The following is a 14774-nucleotide window of genomic DNA, read 5'->3' on the forward strand; positions in this document are numbered from 1 at the left end:
CGTATGACAATTGTCTCAGGCCATGCCTACAGACCTCAGGGAGTGTCTGTTCATTTTTGCACTGTTTTATTAAATTTAATTTTATTTAAATTCAATTAATTAATGCAGTATATTATTAGTTTCAGAGGTAGAGTTCAGTGATTCATCAGTTGTATTTAACACCCAATGTTCATTACATCACATGCCCTCCTTAATGCCCATCACCCAATTATACCATCCCCCTACCCACCTCCCCTCCAGCAACCCTCAGTTTGTTTCCTGTGGTTAAGAGTCTCTTATGGTTTGTCTCCCATTCTGATTTCATCTTGTTTTATTTTTCCCTCCCTTCCTCTGTGCTCTTCTGTTTTGTTTCTTAAATTCCACATATGAGTGAAATCATATGATAAGTCATCTGATTGACTTGTTTCACTTAGCATAATACCCTCTGGTTCCATCTACATCATTGCAAATGGCAAGATTTCATTTTTTTGATGGTTGTGTAATATTTCATTGTATATATATACCACATCTTCTTTAGCCATTCATCTGTCGATGGACATCTGGGCTCTCTCGATAGTTTGGCTTTTGTGGACATTGCTGCTTTAAACATTGGGCTGCAGGTGCCCCTTCAGATCACTACATTTGTATCTTTGGGGTAAATACCTAGTAGTACAATTGCTGGGTCATAGGGTAGCTCTATTTTTAACTTTTTGAGGAACCTCCATACAGTTTTCCAGAGTGGCTGTACCAGCTTGCATTCCCAACAGCTGTATAAGAGGGTTCCCCTTCTTCGGCATCCTTGCCAACATTTGTTCTTTCCTGACTTGTTAATTTTAGCCATTCTGACTGGTGTGAGGTGGTATCTCATTGTGGTTTTGATTTGTATTTCCCTGATACTGAGTGATGTTGAGCATTTTTTCATGTGTTTTCTGGCCATTTGTATGTCTTTGGAGAAATGTCTGTTCATATCTTTTGTCCATTTCTTGATTGGATTATTTGTTCTTCGCGTGTTGAGTTTGGTAAGTTCTTTATAGATTTTGGATACTAACCCTTTATCTGATAAAACATTAGTAAATATCTTCTCCCATTCTATAGGTTATATTTTGGTTTTGTCGACTATTTCCTTTGCTGTGCAAAAGCTTTTTTACCTCAATGACATGCCAATAATTCATTTTTGCCTTTATTTCCCTTGCCTTTGGAGACATGTCTAGCCAAAAGTTGCTGCAGCCATGGTCAAAGAGGTTGCTGCCTGTGTTCTCCTCAAGGATTTTGATGGATTCCTGTCTCACATTTAGGTCTTTCATCCATTTTGAGTTTATTTTTGTGTGTGGTGTTAGGAAATGGTCCAGTTTCATTTTTCTACATGTGGCTGTCCAATTTTCCAAACACCGTTTGTTGAAAGAGACTGTTTTTTTTCCATGGGGTATTTTTTCCTGCTATGTTGAAGAAGTCGATCATAGAGTTGAGGATCCATTTCCGGGTTCTCTATTCTGTTCCATTGAACTATGTGTCTGTTTTTGTGCCAGTACCATACTGTCTTGATGATTACAGCTTTGTAATAGAGCTTGAAGTCTGGAATTGTGATGCCCCCAGCTTTGGCTTTCTTTTTCAACTTTCATTTGGCTATTCAGGGTCTTTTCTGGTTCCATACAAATTTTAGGATTATTTGTTCCACCTCTGTGAAAAATGTTGATGGTATTTTGATAGGGATTGCATTGAATGTATATTGCTCTGGGAAGCATAGACAGTTTAACAGTATTTGTTCTTCCAACCTATGAGTATGGAACGTTTTTCCATTTCTTTGTGTCTTCCTCAATTTCTTTCATGAGTGTTCTATAGTTTTCAGTCACTCTTGCACTGTTAAGTAAAAAAAGTAACAAGTACTTTCAGGCCTTAGGGAAGCATGGTTCTCAGATTGTCGAGAATCATGGCAGAGACCATTATTGCAGTTTCTTGGGTACCACCCTCAGAAAATAACAGCTTGCATTTATTGGAGACACTTTTCATCGATGATCTCATTTACTCTTGGCAAACACACCTTTAAGGAAGGCGCCATTTTGCAGATGAGGAACTTTGTGGGGTTACTCAGCTCAGTGACAAGCTCAGTGTTCAAACCTGGTTTGTCTCACGTAGGAACCCAAACTCTTAAACCACAGCAGTGTGGCCCAAAGAGCCTGAGGAAGCTACATGTTAAGTTGTGACCATGTTTTGACCTGACTTGTCAGTTGCTATGAAACATAAATATAGCTCTCATTGTATTGACCACATTTTGGAGAATGACCCGAAAATGGTTGACATAATTTTGTTTTCTCCTGGGGCGCCTGGGTGGCTCAGTCGTTAAGCGTCTGCCTTCGGCTCAGGTCATGATCCCAGGGTCCTGGGATCGAGCCCTGCATCGGGCTCCCTGCTCGGCGGGATGCCTGCTTCTCCCTCTCCCACTCCCCCTGCTTGTGTTCCCTCTCTCGCTGTGTCTCTCTCTGTCAAATAAATAAATAAAATCTTAAAAAAAAATTTTTTTTTTTGTTTTCTCCTTCTTGTTCTAAAAAGAACAGAAATTTATTTCATTAGACTTTGATAATAAAAATGGGATTTACCGCAAAGGGAGACCTGTGGACCTTTGCAGTTTCTGTATCTAGTAAAGTCTCTTTTCTCCAGGATCATTACTGATCCCTTTTATTCTGTTTTCCAAATAGATATACGTGGTATCCTTTTCTTTTGTGTTGCTTATTGTTTCAAACAGCAAGTTTTATGACATGATTTCTTCTTCTCCTTTAACTTTTTACTGTGGAAAATTTTACGTATCTACAAAATTGAAAGATGGAATAATGAACCTCCATGTACCTGTCACTCGGCTTCAGCAATTACCAACTCAGACCAGTCTCACTTCTCTGCTTTTTGTTTTCATATCATTTTATCTGTAAATATTATGGAACATATCTCTAAAAATAAGGGCTGTAAGACAAAAGATTTCCGGACAGTGCAATATATTGATTTTCCTGCGTTTTGTAAATGTCATCACTTACATAGCCATTCTTCGTGTGTACTTGCATCCTGATTTATTTTGTAGAGCTTCATAACTTTTCCACCAGGGGGCACTTGAAGGCTGGAGGAATTTAGATCTTCAAAAGGAGGGATGAATACAGAGAGCCCATGAGCTTTTATCATAACCCAGAGTAATGTATCTCTCCCTACTCCTCTTTGAAAATCTTTCTGGTGCATCTAGATGCAAGGCAAAAGATGAGGCAGGCCTGGAAGTCCTGGCTGATCTACGTGGTTTTTCGTAGAACCAAACTTCAGATGCAGACCACCGCCCTGGAGTTTAGGCAGCAGAGTATTTTGTGGTGAGTGCACTCCTTTGCCCTACAGATCAGCAGCCATCATCTTACCTCAGCCTTGTTTTACAAAGCATTAAAAACAGTGTTTCAAACATAATTGATGCTTAATAAATATTTATTGACAGCTTGTTCCACTATACAATCAGGTTTCACACAATCAGAAGTAACACTAATTGAGTACTTACTATGTTCTAAACCCTGTGTTGTTAAGTTTGTGTGTGTTAATTTTCTTAATGTAAAGTCTTATATAATCGTCACCATAAACTAAACTAAGTACTGTTTTTGTAAAGACGAAGATACACAAAGAGTCTCAGAAAGGTTGAGTAACTTGCCCAAGCTCATATAAGATGTATTTGGCAAAATAGGGCTCACCTACCCATCTTTCTGATGCCAAAGCCCATGCTCTTAACTGCTCTGCAAGGCCTTTCGTCAGCACTGTCCACACTTTGGAGAGACATGAGTTAGATGACTTTGAAAGCCAAGCATGTGTAACAATGAGCTGCTTTATAATGGGACTGATCCCACTGTACATTATCTCTGGTGGTCCTTTGGTGTCCTGAATGGCAGCATATTAAAAGCTCAAAAGAGCTAGACCCTCTATATAGTATGGATAAAGGCAGAAGCTTTGCAGTTAGACTGACAAGCTCAAATCCATGTTCCAACATGTAGTGTTGGGTCCTTTCACTTCTCCACATTTCACTTTCCTCATGTGTGAGACAGGCACACCATTAAGTGTCTTTCAGGGTTGTCATGGGAAATAAATATGGTAATCTCTAAAGTATTTAGCACAGTATCCAGAACATCAGTACACCTTAAAATTCTTTATTTTAAATAACTTCTTTAAGTTATTTTTATTTAAAATTTATTTGGCAAATTTTTAAAAGATACTTGAGAGAGAGAGAGCGCCCGTGAGCACAAGTCAGGGAGAGGGGCAGAGAGAGAGGAGAGGGAGGAGCAGACTCCCCGCTGAACAGGGAGCCCGATATGGGGGGGCTCGATCCCAGGATCCTGAGATCTTGACCTGAGCTGAAATCAAGAGTCAGACACTTAACCAACTGAGCCACCCCGGCATCCTGGCGAATACTTTTAAATGCTTAATAAGTATGCATTTCTATTAGAGTCTATAGAAAATATTTTTACATAATTTTATTTATTCAGTGTATATTTATTGGGAGCTTAAAATGTTCCTAGTACTACACTGGGTGCTGGGGCTGCATTCAGGGAACTTGTAATTCCCTAAATGCTTAAAAAGATAAGTAGTAATGCAAGATAGTTTGAGATATTGAAGTGAGTGATGCAGCTAAGCCTGGCCCAGATTAGGAGGACAGAAAGATTTTGCTAGGTTAGAGTAACCAGGCAAAGTGAGTGTTTCTGTGAAAAAAAGAGGTTGCAAACTCTCATTTCCTCACTACTATTTTCCTGCAGCTAATTAGAAAATAAGCAGAAAAGAAGCCAAAACTGGAAATCTAAAAGCCATGTTTTTTGCAGATTATTCTATAAAATCTCCTGTTTTTTTTTAATGTTGGCAATAGTTCATAAATATATATTTTTAAACCTGTGTAATTCCAAATAGAGCATATCTATAGTTTCTAAGGCTGGAACCTTAGGAACCATCAGTTTCCAACCCTTAATTGGCTGTTCTAGAACTATTTCTTGCTTTCTTCAGCAGTGGCTCCAACCAGTGTCAATTAAGATGGCCGGCACAGTGAGGGATAGGGACTCGAGCCGAGGGTCCAAGGCCCAGCCCTCACTGCCCTTCTCTTTTCTGGGTGGCTTTTTTTGACTGGTTGCATCTTTGACTTGTTCTTTGGCAGGCTGTGGTGGAGCCAGTGGAGGGAGCAACTGGGACAGGTGCGTGTGGGCCATGCCCTGCTTGCGTCAGCTGTGAAGCACAGGGCCCTGAGCCTCCAGCTGCAGGTGGGTGCAGCCGACTGTGGTTTTGGTATCTTCTGTCCATGTCGTCAAGCCCCACACCCAGAGGGTGGGGTTGGACTCCCAAGCGGAAGGCTGGCCATCATGCTGCTGCCTCTGTCCTGGGCCCTCCCTGCAGCGAAGGGGGCTGGTCAGGGGGTGGAGGGCAGAAGCAACATGAAAGGCTGGGCTCAGCAGATAGAGGCTGCTATTAGGAATATGCTGAATGTGATTACCAGTGGCTTGCATAGCGCATCTGCTAATTGTGGTGCTGGGAAGGGATTTATGAATTAGTTATAAATATGATTAAAGAAACAGTATTATATTCTTTATTTCCTTGTTACTGTTTTCCTACATCAAGTTGGAAAATAAGGAGGGCAGAAAAGAAACTAAGACTGTAAAGAAAACCTGACTTCTATATATAATTTTGCTTATATTAGGGGAAGCCACTGGCTTTTGGTCCGTAATAAAGGCCTAACATCTGTACCAAGACGATGCTGTGGTGAAGCTTTTCTTATGACCCTTGATATACTTTGAGTTTCTGTCACTTTTTGGGTCCGCTTGGTATTCTGGGTTTACCAAGTCAGTTATAGAGAATATAACAGGGAAGAGGAAAAAAAGAAGTGACTGCTACTATACATAGGAGTAAATCGCTTTTTAACCTGACAACACGTTGCATAGGCTATGCAAATGTATGCAGTATGTGGAAATCCCATGCAATTAGCAGATACAATCATCTAGATTAGGGGTCTGCAAACTGGCCTGCAGGTCATATTTGGCCTGCTGTCTTTTGTTATAAGTAAAATTTTATTGGGATGCAGTTATACCTGTTCATGTATGTATTGTCCAAGGCAGCTTTCAGGGCTTCAAGGGCAGAGTTGAGTAGTTCCCACAGAGAGACCGTGTGGTATGCAAAGCCTAAAATAGTTATTATCTGACTTTTAAGAAAACAAGTTGCTGACCTCTGAACTCATGAGGTCTTCAGAGGCCATAGCAAGGAAATGAGATATTTCTTGACAGTGATAATAATAGTAACAAGAACAGTAGCAACAGCAAATAACAATTGTGGTGGTCTACCTTACACTAGGTGCTGGACTAAGTGCTTTACGTGCATTATCTCAGTTTTTCGTTTTTGTGTTTTTTTTTTTTTAGTCCTCTCTACAACCAATGTGGGGCTCAAACTCATGACCTTGAGATCAAGGATTGCATGCTCTTCTGACTAAGCCAGCCAGGCACCCCTCAATTCTTTTTTTAAAAACCATATTATTATTATGGAAACTAAGGAGGTTAAATAACTTGAACGAGAGTCAGACACCTAGCAAAGGTCAGAACTAGGGTTTAAACCCAAGCAGCCTGACAACTGCAGAACCATTCTTTTACCCGTCCTGCTGCACTGTCCTTATTAGACTTGTAATCTCAGGAAGGAGAGGAAACTGACAAATGTGAAGATGCCATCAACATGGAAACATAATGAGACTGATGCTCTGTTCCTGGGGGACTACAGCTGCGTGAGTTCTTTCAAAGAGCTGCTCTGAGGGCCTGTAAGCTCATTCTGCTGGTGCTACGATTGCTCAGAACACTTTCAGAATTCCCTTTTCACTGTTGTCTTCAAAGCTCGCAACAGAGTTGGTTGAATATTTTTAGTGATAGTAGGTTTTCATGCTTAGTGGCTGGAATTAACATATAAAACAGCCAGGAGTCACTCAGAATCAAATCCAGTGAAACATGTGAGTTATCAAGATCATATTAATTTGGACTAAAAGCTGTGGGAGACTCCTAAGACCAGATTTTATTGTGTGGATTATGAGCAGTAATGCCTTATGTCTGATAAGTACCATATGGTTTACCAAGAACTTCCACTTAAGGCATTTCTTTTAACCCTCAAAATATCTCTGAACTAGACCGGGCAGACATCATGAGATATGGGAAATTTTTATAAATATATGTACTTGAAACATAGAAACACTAAATATAAAACATTTATAAAAACATGAGCAGATACCCAAGTACCCACCACCCAGATTTAAAAGGTGTTAGCATGTTCCACACCTGCCCAGACACGGGTCAAGCCCTACCTTTCCTCCCTTCTGCCACCGTTCCTCCTCAGAGATGGGTCCTGCGTGGATACAAGGTTGCCATTCTCGCATTGTCTATTTACCTGTAGAAATGTGCGTATACATACCCACAAAGAAGAAATGTTCTGGTTTTGTGTAGTTAGGAAATTTATGAATGATGTCATACTGTACTTTTCCTCTGCAGCTTCCTTTTTTTAATGCAACAGTATATTTTTGAGGCTCATCCTTGTAGGTACGTAGAGATCTATTATCTGTGTACACTATGCCATTGTATGAATAGGCACAGTTGATCTGTTTCAGTAGTAGTACTAATACAAATGATGGACTATTACTTCTACATTTTTGCAATTACAAACGGTGCTGCGGAGAACATTTTTAAACATAGATCCTTGTGCAAGAGTCTGAGAGATTCTCCAGTCTGGTTCCTAGAAGTGACATTGTTGGGTCATCAGGTATTCATCTCTCCATCCTTACTAAGGATTGTCCAGTGCTTTCCAGGGCCAGTTTGTATGCTGACGTTTCAGTTCCCATTTCTTTCAGCCTCCTCAGCACTTGCATTGCCAGACTTGGTCCTCCTCAGCAATTGGATGTGTGTGAAGTGGTAACTTCATTGTTGCCTTAACTTGTATCTCACTGATGCCTAGTGAGGCCTGGCATCTTTTCAAATGCTTGTTTGTCTTTGGGTTTCTGCTTTTGAGCTGGTTCACATCCCTCACTCTTTTTTCTGTTGGGTTATTTGGCTTTTTCTTTTTTAATACTGCTCTGTGGACATTGTTGTAGATTCTACTTACTCATTTTTTGAGTGTTATGTACTTTACAGGTACTTTCTTCCAGTCTATAGCTTGTCTTTTTTGCTTTGCTTATGGTGCCTTTTTTTTTTTTATGCAGATGTTAATAATTTCAACCTAGCCTAATTTATTCTTGTATCTTACAGTTTGGTCTTTAATACATCTTGGGTTTAATTTTACAAATTGTGTGAAAAAGGTCTCAGTTTGTCATCTTCCATATGGATAATTAATTGCTGTAGCACTATTTGCTGATTCATCCATCCTTTATCTTTTTTTATACTGATTATCAATCTACCTTCATTATAGAGCAGGGTCTCATTTTTTCACGGGTCTGTTCTGGACTCTCCATTCCATTGGTCTGTATTTCTGTCTCTGAGCCAATACCACACTGTTTTAATTGTGATTTAATGAAGCAGGTAAGAACAAGCAGATTCTTCCATCAGACTGTGCAGGTTTTTGCTTCCATTGCTATTAGCTTTGTACCTTTGAATGAGTTACCTACCCTCCCTACACCATAGATTTCATATCTGTAAGTAGATAATAATAGTACCTTCCTTATAGGGTTGTTGAGGATTAAGTAATATGCTTAGAGCAATATTAATGTAATATGTAATGTAATATGCTTAGAGCAATGCCTGGAATATGGAAAGCTCAGTAAATGCTAGCTGTTTATTACTATTCCTACTTTTATGATCTATCTCTTAAGTCTTTTGTTTTATTTAAGCCATCTCCACACCCTACATGGGGCTCAGACTCACAACCCCAAGATCAAGAGTCCCATCCATGCTCCTCTGACTGAGCCAGCCAGGCTCCCTCATCTCTTAAGTCTTTATATATGGAAAAGGATGATCTTTTTTATTCCTGTTCTTTTTAAAATCATCTTGGCTATTCTTCTTTACTCTTTCTTACTAATTTTAGGATCAACTTTCAAGTTCCACATCAAAGCATACTAGGATTTTTATTATAATGCACTGACTTTTTACATTAGATTGAGGAAAATTGTCATGGTTATGATAATGTGAGTCATCCCATCCATGAACTTGATATATCTTGTGATACGTTGATGAGCATGAGAGAGAGAGAGTAGGAAGGATTAGGTCCTGAGGTAACAAGGAGGACACCCCAGGGCCTTGCAGGCTGCACCCATAAAGGCTTTACGTTCTTATTGCAGTGGGGGTGAGAAGCTGCTGGCTTTGAGTGAGGGTGATATGATCACCCCTACTTCTTAATGGGATCCCTCTGGTTCTTTGTGTGCTGCCTTTGGGGAGGAAAGGGGGTGTGTGTATGTGTGTGTGTGCGTCTTATATTTTCAAGAAAAAGTAATGGAAAAAATAAATCCAAAACTAACAAAAAGTGGTTACCCATACTGGGATAGAGGCAACAGTGTGGGAACAAAATACTTTAGTGAATTTACTTTGTTATACAATTTAAACTTTGGAACCATAGAAATATTTTATATAATTAAAAAAAACACAGTAAATCAAAAAGGAAGAAAGTGATCCCCAGAATTTTAAGACACACTGAAACAAACTTAAGTTTGTAGCCATGACTACACAGAGAAAATAATTACTTCAAGTAACTTTAAAATACAATATTTGACTGTTCATCCTTAATGGAATGCATTCTAAGGACGCGAAGAACTGCTAGGAAATCAGAAACCTGCATTCATTAGCTTTATTGTGAGTGGCAGGGTTAGAATTGTCATGTTGAAACTATTATAGCTACATTGTGAGATAAAGCAAGTAACCACGGCAGTGTCATTAGGAATCATGATTTTCGGTGTCAAGGAAAAGATTACAAATATAAAAGAAATGAGATAAAAGCCCTATAATCCGAGATTGGAACTGTAAATATCAGTAGAGACTTAGGACATTTTTTAACCTTAAATGTATTTCTCATTTCGTTTATGGAAAAGTTAGAAGCAATGAGCAGCAGAATATATGGCATTTAGTATTCCCAGTGCCCAAGTTGTGGGCTCTGTTCTTTCCCGGCTAAAAGGAACAGAGGCTTTTTGGAGAAATGGCTGATTCCTGTTCTACAGCAGGATATGCACATCATGCACGTCATAGGCCTAGGATATAGTGTGCTGGAAAGTGAGGACATTAACAAAGGTTAATGGGCTTGTGTCAGAAGGACTCAGGAGCCAAAGGACTTTCATAGACTAACAATAGAACAATTGGGACATCCAGAAGAGTAATGACTGCAGTGAATTGAAAACACATCAAATATATAAAAATTCATGCGTGTATAATGAGGGGAGGGGAAGGAACTCACTGGTCACATATTTGGGTTGTTAGAGCATTAACTCAGTTTAAAAATTAGTGAAGGCAAAAATCAAGCATTTATCCTGCCTTGCCTATATAAACTACATCTTTGCAAAACCCGAGGGTTAATGAGAGTAGGCTTCTTTATAGAATTCTAGTTAGTAGCTACAGAAGGATTACTAGAATGAGAAAATTGCTGGTTTGCCACCTCTAATGAGAAAATGGATCTAAGCAGCAACCACAGAGTGGGAAGACAGTGGGGAAATAAAATGGAGGGATCAGGCTGCCATCATCTGAAGCCATGGACAGCCTTGACATTGTTAAAATGGTGGCAGCCAGCTGTGATGTGCCTCATGATGTGAGGTAATGGGAGGTCCCCAGCACCACTTGAGAAGTGTTCTTGCCTAAAAATTTGAACATGATTCCAGCCAAGCCTAACATGAATCTGTCTATCAGTTCCCAGGAAATACAGGGATCAGGGGAACAAGTCAAAGACACCTTGAGGAGACAGTCAGCCGGACCTAAAGTGTGGGACATTTTATAGGATAAATGACCTAGTTTCTCAAAGAAATTGGTGGCATGAAAGAGGAAAAAAGGCAGGAAGGAAAAATGTCCTATAAAAAGGATGGAATTGTGACATAACCAAAACAACCAAAAAGGATCGCTCTGGCTTTGTAGCAAACCACGTGAGAGTTCATCCATACGGTGTGCAGCAAGCCAATAAAAACTAACACAGGCTTTTGCAGTGAAGAAAGATAGACTATTTGCTGGTGTGGCGCCTCCCAGGAGAACGGGGCTGATGCTCAAAAGTCCCAGACTCCCTTTTGGCTTACAAGCGGGTGGTTTTAAAGGGTGAAATTCAGGGGAAGGGTCTCAGGGTCTTGTATCATGCTGATTGGTGAGGGTTAGGTCAGCTGTAACATTTCCCTTCTTGATCATCTTCTCCCTTCTGGCATCTCCCTGTCTGGTTTCAGGATGATTGTAGTGAGGTGGTCGTTCTGCTTCAGGGACCCGGTCGTTCCACTTTAGGGGCCTAGAACTGTAAAACATTCTTAGCAGATGGCGTTAGCAGTGTCTTCTCTAGAGTACAAAGGCAAAAGTTCTTCATCCCGTGATTATCACTAAGCTGCAAGTTGTTATTATTTTTTTCATGCCAACACAGCACATTGTGTTTGTTATCTCAGGCAGAACAGCATCCCACAGACTTTTCGAAAGGCAAGTTTGTATTATTCCCAGAGGCATTTTTACAGGTTTTTTAAATGGTAAGTAAGGGCTACGTGACTCTGGTCAGAGGCAGTTAGGAGCCATAGGTCTAAATTGTTGGGGGGGGGGGGCTTGATTTCAGCTGTTGTGTTAGGAATAGACCATAGAAGATCAAGGATGAAAGCAGGGAGAACAGGCAAGAAGCTATTACAGAATTCCAGGTGAGGGGCGCCTGGGTGGCTCAGTTGGTTAAGCGACTGCCTTCGGCTCAGGTCATGATCCCAGGGTCCTGGGATCGAGCCCCGCATCTGGCTCCTTGCTCCGCGGGGAGCCTGCTTCTCCCTCTCCCACTCCCCCTGCTTGTGTTACCTCTCTCGCTGTCTCTCTCTCTCTCTGTCAATTAAATAAATAAAATAAAAAAACAAAACAAAACAAAAAAACCCCACAAAATCCCAGGTGAGATTCTAGACAAGGATGATAGCAAGATGGTGTTGGATTCTGGGTATACATGGAAGGTAGTGCTGACAGGACTTGCTAATAGATAGTTAAGACCTGAAGTTTCAGGGAAAGAATCCAAGGTGACTCCAGATTTCTGGCCTGAGTAACTGGAACAGTGGAATGGCCATTTAGTAAAATGGGGAAGATAGAGGGAGAAGCAGGTTTGTCTGGAAAGATTAGCTCCTTTTTGAGTGCCACATCTTCAGCCTGAAAGGCCTTTTGAATATCCCCCAAGGAACTGTGAAGGAAGCAGTTGGATATTTGGGGAGTATGGAGGATGGGTCGAGACCTGAGATGTAAATTTGGGAGTCCTTGGCTTGCAGTTGGTACTTAAAGTCATGAGGCTGCGTGAAAGCACAAAGGGAGTGAGTATAGCTAGCAGAGGGGTCCTGGGACCCAGCCTGGGAGGAATAAAGGCGAGACTGTCGGTAGCCCAGAGAATCCACAGGCCTGATTGGCTGCATCAGATGCTTCCGGCAGGTCAGGGAGGGTGAGGATTGGGATTTGACTTTTGGATTGAGCAATGTGGAGATCATTGATGCACTTGGAAAGAGCAGTTCCCTTAGGCCTGATGGGGAGAGGATTCATGAGAGCCTGCCTGGGGAAGAGAAATTAGAAAATAGACTGCTCTTTTGAGGAGTTTGGAAAGGAAAGGAAAGAACTCAAGTGTTAGTTGGATGACAAAGTGATCTAGTGGTGGCTTGCTCAAGAATCTGATTTATTCCTTTCACAAAGTATTTCTGTGACCGTAATCTTTTCCCCCCAACTTTTTATTTTTGACAAATACTAAATGACAGAAAAGGTAGATATTGTATTTACTGGTTTAACCCATTGCTAACATCTTGCCACATTTGCTTTCTTTAAGTATATCAATGTATTTCTTACATTTTCTGAGTGGCTTTAAAATTGCCAACATAAACGTTTACCCTAAATACTTCAGCTTATATCTCCTAAAAATAAGGATGTTCTCCTACATAATCACAATATCATCTTATCCAAGACATTCAATATTGATACGATAATATCTACAATATGGTTCATATTCAAACCATAGATTATTGCTATTTTAGAGGCAGGTCCAGGATCCAATCAGAGGTTGTATCCCTGAAGGAATTTGCTTTTGAGGATGGGAGAAATAGTAACACATTCATATGCTGCTTTAGAAAACCTAGTAGAGGGTGAAAACCGATGATGCAGAAGGGGGAAGTTGCCAGTGATAAACTTGAGAAGGTGAGAGACCATGGGATGTAGCCATACTGGGGGTGACTTTTGATTGAAGGGAGTGTGGACACTTTATTCAGAGGAGGCAGAGAAAAGTCAGAGCCTGTGGGCAGGTGGGTGGGTGGATGTGGAAGGAGCTTGAGAAAATTCTCTTTTGATTGCATTTATTTTCTTGGTGAAATGGAAGAATGGTATTCAGCTGAGAGGAAGGAGAGGAGAAGAGGTATTATAGGTTTAAGGAAAGAAGGTATGAATTTGTCATCTGAGATATGCAAACTAGGGATGCATATCACCAAGCAAACATGAAGACTTAGCTGAGGGTACACATTTATCGTCTTGAGGGAATCCTTCCGTAGACCCTTAGCTTCTGTAGCTAACTCTTCCCAGAAACTAATGTGCCTGAGACCATAGGCTTTCTCCCACTTGTCCCAGATCTGATTTAAGTATATCACCCCTTGGATTGTCCCTGCTTCTTGTCTACTCGTTGATTTTATTATTCCTCTTTTCCCTTGTTGTTCTTAACCCAGGAAAAAAGTTACTTTCTGGAAATAGAATGCCCTTCTTAAAGAGCCCTTCACTGCAAATTTCCATAGATCATGATCCTCCTTGGGGATTGCCACGTCCTTGTTTGTAGTTTTAGCTTTTCCAGTGTGTCTGTTTCTCTTTTCCCTCAGGTGTACCTCACCTCTGTTTTCCTGCCTCTCCTCTGGTTTTCAGGCCTGGTCACGGTGGTGGGAACAACTCCTACACGTCCAGAGGGAGAGATGGAAGATGGTCTCCGCAGTGAAACACCATGAGCACTGGCAAAAGTGGAAATCCCTGAGGGCCTGGCTCAAATACCTGAGGGTCCGCAGAGTGAAGAGACAATGGAATGGTGAGCTCCCGGGCTCTGGAGACAGAGGGGCACATCACAATTTCCACTCTTCTGCCAGTGGTGCTAATTTATTAAGGAGAGATAGAACCATATTCCCCAAATTTTGGAAAAAAAGAGATTGAGGAGAAACATAAATCATCCTCAATTCACATTTATTTCCTTCTGGCCTTTTCTTCCACACTTTTTTTTTTTTTTAAAGAGTTTGTTTGTTTGTTTGTTTGTTTATTAGAGAGAGAGAGCATGTGTGAGCAGGAGCCAGGGGAGAGGCAGAAGGAGAGGGAGAAGCAGACTCCCCTCTGAGCAGACTCCCCTCTGAGACTCCCCAATGCGGGGCTCAATCCCAGGACCCTGAGATCATGACCTGAGGCGAAGGCAGACGCTTAACCAACTGAGCCACCCAGGCGCCCCCCCTTTTTTTTAAGATTTTATTTATTACATATATTTTTAATAGGGTTTAATTATCCTATAAATACTGTGATTATTATGATTAATATGATACGTACAACTTGGTATCTTGCTTTTTTTCCCCACAACTAACAATGTTTTCCTATATCTTTAGTCTTCATAAATGTTATTTTTTTTAATGATTGTCTGCATTTTGTAGGATGGTCTACCTTAATATACTA

The 14774-nt window shown here is 40.7% G+C and overlaps 1 protein-coding gene across 9 annotated transcripts in view; it reads left to right on the plus strand.

Annotated features, from left to right (window-relative positions):
• SFI1 (SFI1 centrin binding protein) overlaps positions 1-14774 on the plus strand; it is a 99423-nt gene that overhangs the window by 48044 nt on the left and 36605 nt on the right. For 7 of the 9 annotated variants that reach the window (XM_035017427.1, XM_035017426.1, XM_035017431.1 and 4 more), the window contains 3 exons: positions 3203-3320; positions 5129-5231; positions 13992-14148. In XM_035017427.1, coding sequence (XP_034873318.1) covers positions 3203-3320; positions 5129-5231; positions 13992-14148 — 378 coding nt within the window. Of the gene's footprint in view, positions 1-3202; positions 3321-5128; positions 5232-13991; positions 14149-14774 lie in introns of those variants that run through there. The other 2 variants (XM_035017434.1, XM_035017433.1) reach the window with 2 other exon arrangements.

Source organism: Mirounga leonina, unplaced genomic scaffold (assembly GCF_011800145.1).
Source record: "Mirounga leonina isolate KUSES-001 unplaced genomic scaffold, KU_Mleo_1.0 Mir_171, whole genome shotgun sequence".
Classification (NCBI taxonomy): domain Eukaryota; kingdom Metazoa; phylum Chordata; class Mammalia; order Carnivora; family Phocidae; genus Mirounga; species Mirounga leonina.